Here is a 9,888-nt window from a genome sequence, read left to right on the forward strand (position 1 = left end):
CAGGAAAGGATAAGCAATTGAGGATGGCACATTAGAACGTGGCGGCTTTCAAGTTTTAGAACTAGGCCAAATGTCACACAACATTGAGGGCAGAACCGACAGGGCATTCAGAAAACAATACTTATCGTTACCGAACCCTTCAATTCTAGCTCGAAATGCAAGGATATAACTTTAAGAAATAGCTTGAATGTGCAACGGCCGAGGGCAAAGAAATTATACTGGGATTCTAAAATATCGGGCAAGAGCCGAAAAAGTAAGTCAAGCAAGGAGTGTAGGTCAGTTAAAGTGTCAAGATCAAAGCCCAAGTCGAAAGCGTTTTATAATTCTATTGGGCTGAATCTTTTGCAAGACCTTGTCCAGTCCAGAGGCAGTGTTTTGGACAAATTTGGCACTATTCACTGGCTTTTTAACATTATTTAGACTTGTGTGACTTTTGTTAATGGTCAATGTTTCGGCATTTCAGGTTCGATGCATATCGAGCACTTTTGTGTAGTCAGCATTTTTCAAATGCTTTCAAACTATGGGCGGGTGGCCTATTAAGTATGGACTCTATGCAAACCGCTCCCACGGTCAGTCTGAGCATCAGGAACCCACCCTTTTGGAAACCACCGTTTTGGACTTGAACCATTGTCACAACCTTCTTATTGTTGATATCCTATGAAAATATAATTTTTTTCAACAACTACAACAATGCTTCCTCGACCTGCAATCCTGTATGCAGCCATAAATCATTACCATTATGCTACACTTTTGCATGTATGCTCTGCATGTATCCGTGGTTCCAAACGAAACGAAATATGATTTCGAAATGCTTGTGAAATAACACTTACCGAAAACGATGGCGATGATTTGTGGCCACTCCAGGCATCCAAGGTTTTAAGCGAATTTGCTGCGAATCACTCATCAAATCCTGCCGGAAAGCCTCACACAACCGCACCACAATCACCGATGCACACAAAAACACATGGACGCAGCATACTTCTATCAAACGTTTAAATAATAGTTCAGGAGTTGGTAAAAGTAGGTAATATTTAATTGTTTGTAAATTAAAAATAATGCTATGAAATAATTTATGCTTTGCGGTAAAATAACTTAGATTTTTCGTATAGGTTCAATTTCCTACCCCCTCAAATATGCTGTGTGTTTATTTGCTCCAATCCAAACTCCAAACTTAAAGACCAAGAAAAGACAAACCAAAGTTAGTTAACGAAACAATTAATTATTTTCCCATAATTTTTAAATTCAATTATTAATTAACAAACTAAGTTATTTTTCCATACAAACTAAATTATTTGCTCATAGAAACTAAAATATTTTATCGTAGAAACTAAATCATTTTTCCATACAAACGCTTTCATACAACTTTTTGTTTTATTCCCGTCTCGCACACAAGTTATACACAATATATGCTATTTTCGCAGCACACCTTCTCCTTTTATGTACCTTGGCCAGTGCAAAACGTCAACGAAACGTCACCAGAAAACGGCAGGCCAAGAATTGTAGCAAAAGGAAAGGGGGCAAACGAAAGCAAACCGAGCTGGTACGCACAGTTTCGGTCCGCGCCATCCGCTCTCTCGGCCAGAAAATCAGGAACGCTAATTTCTAATTAATTGTGGTTGGCACGGGTATCTCGTCGGGTGAGTTATCCGCAGCATTCGGTGCGCTCCGTTTTCGTCCGTGTGTGAGGAAGGCCGCGCCGCGCGCAACTCGACACAATTTTCGTCATCGTCGTCGTAACGTAACGAGGTCCCCCGACCGCCGCTCTCGTTGGCCAATTGTGCTGTTTATCACTGTGATAATCGTCGCCACCACTGATTCCTGCGAGTGCGAACAGCCTTCGAGCAGTCCCAAGTGGGAAGTGGGGCAGCAGCAGGGAGAGCAGCTGTGCAAAGGTCAGCCATTGACGGAACATCCGAACATCCGGAGTGTAGTCGCGATCCTTTGTCCCCTCGATAGACGAGTAGACGACGGCGAAGGAAGGGTAGGGGAGGCGAACCCGTGTGCCCCCGCCCAGCACAGGCGCAAGTAAACAATAATTAGAGTGAAAATCACCAACCCCAAAGGCGCCCGCAGTGAATCGCGAAACACTTTCGCTCCTCCGCGGCCGAAAGGAAAGGAAAGCGACCGCAAAGAGGCGGCCGACTCCGGATTGTTGCACACACGGGGGGGGGGGGGTTGTGATCGTTTTGTGTGCTGTGTGTGTGTGTGTGTGAAGTGATGGAATCCGTTGTAAGGATTCCCCTGGGCAAAGCAAAGGTGGCCCCAGGACACCTGGTCCCCGGCCGCAGGTGAAGTGCTTCCGGTTGTGCGTATGCGTGTGAGAAAGAGTGAGAGAGCGTGAGAAGAGACACAGAATCCTGCAAGGCCTGCTGCGTTGATTGGCGGACGACTGTCATCTCCTCGATTCGGAACGGATAGTCCGGCCGCCGCCTCACAGACTGAGCTGCCTTCGCCCTTCGTCCATCATGGGGCTGCTGTTTGCGAAAATCTGGAGCCTCTTCGGCAACGAAGGTAAGAGCGTGTGTGTTGCGGCGGTCACAACACGCACATCATCAGGGCCGCAGAAGGAAGTTCATTGGCCCACATTCGCCCAGCTGGTCTTGCACCTTACACGCTGCTCTCCCCTCACCACCGCCAGCAGTGAAAGGTCTTCGATCTCGATCACGGTCGCCGTGGCTCAGCGTGGCTCACCTTTGCGCTCCAGTTCGTGCGCTCCGTAGATTCAGTTCATTGTAGTAACGCGGTTATCAGCGGATGGCGGTGGCCCGCTTGTTTGCGGGCCACCGCGCCATTATCAACGAGTAAACCGTGGAACCGTGATCTCCTCACGAACTGTGGCAAGGTGGCGCGTGGTGGGGATTACTTGCAGGGCCACTGTTTGTCCTCCGCCCGCTAGGAGATGAAATGTACAAATTCTTTCCACAAGCAACGCAGCAGAAGCTGCGATTCGATTTTACTCCGCGATAAGAGTAACGTTAAATATTGAAACATCTATTTCTCCACTTGACGCACACCTACAGCCTGCTGAGGCAGCGGCCGCGGCCACTTTGATTGCACTAAAGTAGACCCCATTAGTTTCAATGTGCCGCTGACCAACACCACGGCGACGACGACGACGACGGCGAGCGCCAAAGGGGGGTTGCTGGTCGGTTGCCAAATAACAGAGCGCGATCAACAACAACCACAACCCGTCCAATCAACAGGTTTCAGCCACAGCCACCAAATGACGCGTCTACCATGACGACGATCAGACAGCAAACCCCTTCCGATTTTGCTCTAATCGCCTGTCTCTCTCTCTCTCTCTTCTTCCACACCCCAGTGGCCACCCAAACGAGGAGGTCCCAAAATGCAAACAAACTTTTACACATTTTTCGAAGGTCAATGCGCGCGCGCGCGTTGGAAAGTGAAACCGAGATTCCGGTTGTTGCTGCAACCGATGATTACCTCGATGGCCGTGTGTGTGTGTCCAGTGATTGGCCATCTTAGAAGTCGTTCGCCTTGTTTGCCTCCCCAAGGGAAGCTAACCGGGCCCAAAACGTGATTGGTCGGGGAAAACAATAGTCAGCTGTGCTGTGGGTAAAGGTCACATTCGCGGAACTGATCCTACTTCAGAGCCACGTGCCAGGGTCCCGTTTCTTTGGGGCGTCCCGTGCGAATTGCGTAAAAACCATGTTGATTAACCATTTTGCTTAGTTACTTTTGCAACCGGAAACCGGATGGAAACTATATATTTCGTTGTCCAAATTTATGCTCCAAATACGCAAAAACAAAGTTCTCAAAGTACTAGGTAAACTCGTATTAAGATCAAGCTACTTTCACCGAGTGTCTCCCAAACCCCCCCGGCCGGTGTTCATTTAAATCCCGGGCCGTTCGGCGGTGTCTGTGCCGTGTCTTAACCTAAATAACTTCAAACTAACTGTCACACGATTCTGCACGGTCCACGGTTGTGTGGTGGGGCGCAAAACTTTCGTTTGCGACCCGTGCGACCGTCGTATGGTTTGCAAGAAACTACGTCAATCTGCGGCTGCACGTGTGGCGGGCAAACGAAGAGTCGGTCGAGGAGAGTCTCTTGCCCCGCTCCGGGAGACCCACATGCGAAGCCGTACTAGTTGCTGCACTCCATAAGAGGGGAACTGCCTTTGTTTGAAGGCGAACGAACTTACCACCCCAAAGGGGTAGTTGGTGGATGACACGAGGAGCGCGTTCCGTCCCGCAAACGGGGTGCGGAGGTAGCCAAGTCGTACGATTCTGAGCAACCTTGTCCCCTACGCCCACCGAAAGGGTGCCCTCTTGGCTTCGCATTAACCTAATAAGTTCGGTCCTGATCCGTATCCGTAGTTCAGCGGTTCTTAAACGTGCTGGTCGACGATCGAGACTGTGTAAAGGACCAGTCAAGTTTCAGGTTAACTCAGAGCGCAAGTGATAAGGATTGTTCACTAACACTGACTTTAGTGCAGAACTAGCCATTTTCAACAAATTATGAAATTTCCAAAAGTTTTCTTATAAGTCTTAATATTACTTATGTTACCATGATTTCGTAGTTAGGGGACGGCTTCAAGCCACCCTGGGAACCACTGTTCTGTGAACGGGGTCCCCCTCGCCGTATCGACCAACCGACCGGACAAAGAGGTGGCAACAAGGGATGGTGGCCACCGCGGCCCGAGTTAGCCGTGGTATGCGTGGTGAGGGTGTTGCAGACATTCCTCTGCGCCAAAGCCACTCTACGGTCATGCGTGAGATAATCTACCAATCAGTGCGGGCACGATCGGGTCGGATAATGTCACGGTCGATCGACCATTAGGCACGACTTCGGCGATGCTCTGTGTATGATCATCGACCCCGTCCCCACCCGTTTGGGGCCTCCCTCGGTTTTTGATACACATACATATTTTCTAAACTGTTGTCGCGCGCGTCCGTCGGTGGGAAGTTCCGATTCGGGGGTTCGGCCGAGAGTGACCGGCGTATTTTCTGCTTTAATTGACAATTACGGAACCGACGGGTCTAAAAGCGTGTCCCGGGTTCAATTGTGGCCCTCGGCCGTGCAGCTCACTGCGTGGGCCCTTTCGCTGAGAGGTCGTTAGCTACGAAGGGGACCCGTTTTGAGCACTGATAGTGGTGTAACGCCAAAAATGCCCGGAGGTCGTAGACCGTGACAAATAGAAAAACGAAAAAAATCGCCGCAAGCAAGCAATTATAGTTTGTTTAATCACCCTTCTGCTATTTGGGCGACACTGATCGTCGTTTGTGAGCCACATTGATATTCACTGATCGTCAAACGTAACATTAAACTGTAAGCCAACCGTGAAATGGTTTTCCTTTGATGTTCCAGTTCCCCGTTGTATTCCATCGTAATTTAGGACATCGTTTAATATGTAATATGCCATGCAAGAACGTTTCTGATCACCGATCTCTTTGGGAACCATGATCCACCTAAAAAAAACCAGCTCCCCGGGGTTGTATCGTTTATTTTTGGATGTACTGACAAAACAAACTCGCTAATGTTTATTTGCTTTCTGTTCCGTTTTAGAACACAAACTCGTCATGGTGGGACTGGACAACGCCGGCAAGACGACCATTCTGTACCAGTTTCTGATGAACGAAGTGGTTCACACGAGCCCAACGATCGGATCGAACGTGGAAGAGGTACGCACGCAGCCGTTACAAATCAACTTCGGTCGGAACTCGCGGCCAGGTCGCAATGTAAACATCCGAAAGTGCGAAAGGAGGCAAAAGTTGTAGCACCCGGTGACCAATGGCCACTTCGTAAGCCGCTTACCGGTGACGGTTGTCCATTTGCCTGGTTTCTCCTTCATTCGCCGTGCTCCGTGTTTTCGTACCACGCAACTTATATGAGTCACAACTGTTTGTTTGTTCTTTTACCGCGCCTCGCAGATCGTGTGGAAAAATATTCACTTTCTGGTGTGGGACCTCGGCGGGCAGCAGAGCTTACGGGCCGCGTGGAGCACCTACTACACAAACACAGAGGTGGGTAGGCGCCCGGACCTGGGCTAAGGATAGCAAAACCGCTTGTGACGCACTCGCGTGACACACGTGATCGTCTTGGAGGATAACCGAATTTGGTTCCGTTTCTTCCTTAGTTCATCATCATGGTTATAGACTCGACCGATCGCGAGCGGTTAGCGGTGACACGTGAGGAATTGTACAAAATGTTGCAGCATGAAGACTTAACCAAGGCCAGTTTGCTGGTGTACGCCAACAAGCAGGTATGTGTAGAAACCGGGACTATGAATCGTTCATGTGACTGGCTGGGATTGTGCTTACATTAATTTCAATTTAAGCCCCATGACGGACTAATCCGTACCACTTACTTCAAAAGGTCGCACCGGCAAGAGGCCGGTTTATGGTTTACGAACACTAACTAGGTTCATTTTCGAATGAAGCCCGAGGCGTTTCGGGCCACCACCTACCCGAAGCTTTGCAATAAAACTTTCCCCTTTTTCCGACCTTTCCCACAGGATCTAAAAGACTCGATGAGTGCGGCTGAAATTTCCAAACAATTAGACCTGACCTCCATCAAGAAGCACCAGTGGCACATACAGTCCTGCTGCGCACTGACCGGCGAAGGGTGAGTACCACTTCCGGGCGGCCCCGAACGACCGAATGAGGATTTTTGTAATTATAACCTCATCTTTCCCCTTCGGCAGCCTGTACCAAGGGCTGGAATGGATAGCCCAGCGGATCAAGAAGAAATGACACCGGCAGGAGTAAAACTACTCGTGTAACTCCGTTTTACCGGGCCAATGCTTCCCTTCCTTTTCGACGACGAGGCGCCCGAAAGCGCTGACGAACGGATTCGGCCACCCATAACACACTCACCCATTACTCAAGCAAGCTCCTTTCTTCCCCCACTAATTACGAGAACGCATTCGAGCCAAACGTACGGGTGGATGCGCTGACCCAGACCCCGGTGTTTACAATGGACGGGCGGAGTAAGAGAGTTGCCAAAGCAGGGCGCGCGGGGGTCAGCACAGGTACAGGAAGTAAGGTAGTGCGTTTAATTAAACTCAAACTCTAGGATAAGCAGGGGAACACAGTCATCCGGACGAGCCGAACTGAAATTATGGTTTTTTTTGGGAACGTCTGGCGTCTGCCGAGCAGCTCCACCTTCCTTAGCTGTGGATGCTGTGGGTGCGAGTCAAGAAACGAGTCAGGTGTATGAATGATACTGTTGTATGAACGAGTTAGATTAAACGTAATCGTTATTAAACAACTCCTCCACTCCGTCAAAGCATTGTACAGACACGCGGCCGGAAGTCGCAGATTATTGACGCCGAAGACGCTTTTGACGGTTAACTCAATCGCAAACCAAACCCCGTGCGCCAAGCGGCCCAATCGTTCCACCAAATACGTCCCGTGCAGGAAGTAGACAAGAACCACGCTCATGATCGATCGATGAAGCGATGGAGGAACATCGGGCAAGATGGTGCAGATCGCATACATTTGTGAGGTTTCAAATCAGATCTGCAAACTGAACGTTTAAACGCGATGCGGGTGATGACGTGCATTGCGGGAACTGGGTACCGATCCGGCTGGATGCAGTCTGCATCTTTCTCCTGTTTTTAGCAATCAGCAGAAGATCAGCTCTTTAAATCAAACACAACTAACATGTAAACGCTATGTTATAGATTAATTTTTATGTTTAACTCTTCGTTCGCTAACTGGATCCAAGAGGGGGGCCAACTGGGCAGGAACTGACGCTGGGCACAGGATACTATATACTGTAAATTGTGTGTGTATGTCTGGCAGGAGTTGAAGAAAAATGTTGGAAGAATAAACCTATTCGTCGTGTGAATGCTGCGATGTTAGGAGCGATAGGTGACCCAGGGAGGGAGTGGTTGAGTTAAGGCAGAAAGACAATGTAAAGAAATGAACGACGGGACAGAAGGTATACTTACGACAATGTTAGTTAAATAAAATGAAATGAAAGTAATATATAAAAATTCGTCAAATCAGACCCTTTATGTTTCTTTTATTAATATCCACCATTAATACCGATGCCGATGCTTTTTAAAAGTTGTACGTTATCGTACGTTTCGGAAGTGTTTTTAAATAAACAAAAGAAAAAAGGGCCCATGTGTACACTTCAAAACGGCCACTTTGAACGGCGGAAGACCGTTTTCTACATGGTACTGTGTTCGGAATATTTCAAAGTTCCCAGTATCGGAGAAATATTTCGCATTCACATCAGCGCGAAATATTTCACCCTGGAACCGTTACATCATGAAGGTTGGTTTGAAGCAAAACGCTCTGCAAACACGTGGAAAACCGCGAAAATCCCAACACAGCACTGGGTAATGGGGTAATGTAACATTTTCGAAATAAAAAAACCAACTAAAGATGAATAACGACACCGTTGTTGGCGATAATCTTCATGTTACCAGCGTTCAACCGCTATGACGAACCGTTTTACTTTATTGACCATAGACCAACAGCACAATCATCATGGCCATCATCGTTCTGTCGTGGTGTGACTCAATTCCCCGTTGCAAAACAACATACTCTCGGCCTCGTCCTCAGAGCTCTTCGCCCCCGGGGTTTCGTGTCGTGGAGTGTGTGCTTATCGTGCAATATCTTCGTATCTTCGCGAAATATTTACAGCAAAGGTTCATCGAGAGAATCGAGAATTTCCTAACGTTCGTAACCATATCCGGGCGAGTAACTCACGGCGGCCCACGTTAGCCCTACACGGCCCCCTACGTACTTAGCACCGTTACACTTCGTTTCGCAGAATTGTCGTAGTGTGTGCACCTAATGTCGCGGGTTGGGTTTTTATTTGCTAGTTAATGGGGTAGTGTACATCATTGCCATTCGGGGAAGAAGCTTTCCGGGAGTGTAAAGAACGAGAGCGCAGGAGAGAGTGGTCCTAGATTCCTGCCCCGGGACACTAGAGCGGACTTTGCTTGTGCGACTCCCGACAGGGAAAATGGAAAGCAAGTTTCAAAAGCAAATCCATCAGCATCATACGTGTGCCGTGTCACTCCGTTGATGAGAGCGATCGTTCCTTAAACTACAATGTTTTAATGTCTCCATAAATAAAGTCAGAAGATGGAAGCGACCTGGCAGCCTCAACAACGCTCAGCCCGTAATCACTAGCAATACGTTATTCACCTGTTTTTACATTCTATAGTACAATCGTTTTCCTTCCGGACCTTGCCTTCCGGTTCAATCAGTCCAATTCTTCATATCCACAATCGGTGCCGGTTTCCCTTTTTGCCTGGTGTCTGGAATGCCGAAAACCGGAAGCTGGCCACTACGACACGGTGCTCACAACCATTCAGAGGGGATGCTATTGCTTGCTCGCCCATCGTCTCTCTCGGAACAATGCAGAACTTCGATTTGAGCAAACAATCGGAATTGGAAGAGCAGGTTGGGACAGCAAGGCGAATTACGAGCGGGATGGCCACATTAAGAGACACGTACACACGCACTTAGAATACTTTTTACACAGGGGGGTTCTTGAGTTTGAGTTTCAACGGTCCTTACACTGTTTCGTTAATATCGTTCCATTTTTCTAGCCTCGTATCCATTTTAGTTCGGCACTTCCTGACCGTCGCCAATATCGGTTGGCGGGGCAGTGTGCTTGTTTGTTGTTTGCTTCGTTTATGTTTTACTTACTTTTGTCACTTAACTACTGAGAATCACATTATCATTTGACGATTTGAGAAAGGGATTTGCACGTTTTGTTTTTTGTTTTTGGGATTGTGTGTTGGTGTGTTTTTTTGGGGGTCCATCTCTTCTTTGTGTGTGGATTTAGTTTGCTGCAGTTTTTGTGGTATCCTGCTATATTAGGTTTTAGGTATAACTTGCTTCTACGTGTTACCGATTTTGTTTGGATTTTGATGGAAACTTAAAACTTCAAGGATTACA

General features: G+C 47.9%; 1 protein-coding gene across 1 annotated transcript; it reads left to right on the forward strand.

Annotated features, from left to right (window-relative positions):
- The first annotated feature begins 2,208 nt into the window (after positions 1 to 2,208).
- Positions 2,209 to 7,959, forward strand: LOC128275933 (ADP-ribosylation factor-like protein 5B). The gene is made up of 6 exons (XM_053014426.1): positions 2,209 to 2,511; positions 5,528 to 5,643; positions 5,893 to 5,985; positions 6,099 to 6,224; positions 6,477 to 6,586; positions 6,666 to 7,959. The coding sequence occupies exons 1-6, from the start codon at positions 2,466 to 2,468 to the stop codon at positions 6,712 to 6,714; spliced, it is 540 nt and encodes a 179-aa protein (XP_052870386.1). The 5' UTR covers positions 2,209 to 2,465; the 3' UTR covers positions 6,715 to 7,959.
- Positions 7,960 to 9,888: the final 1,929 nt, after the last annotated feature.

This window comes from Anopheles cruzii, chromosome 2 (genome assembly GCF_943734635.1).
Source record: "Anopheles cruzii chromosome 2, idAnoCruzAS_RS32_06, whole genome shotgun sequence".
In the NCBI taxonomy this organism is placed as follows: Eukaryota; Metazoa; Arthropoda; class Insecta; order Diptera; family Culicidae; genus Anopheles; species Anopheles cruzii.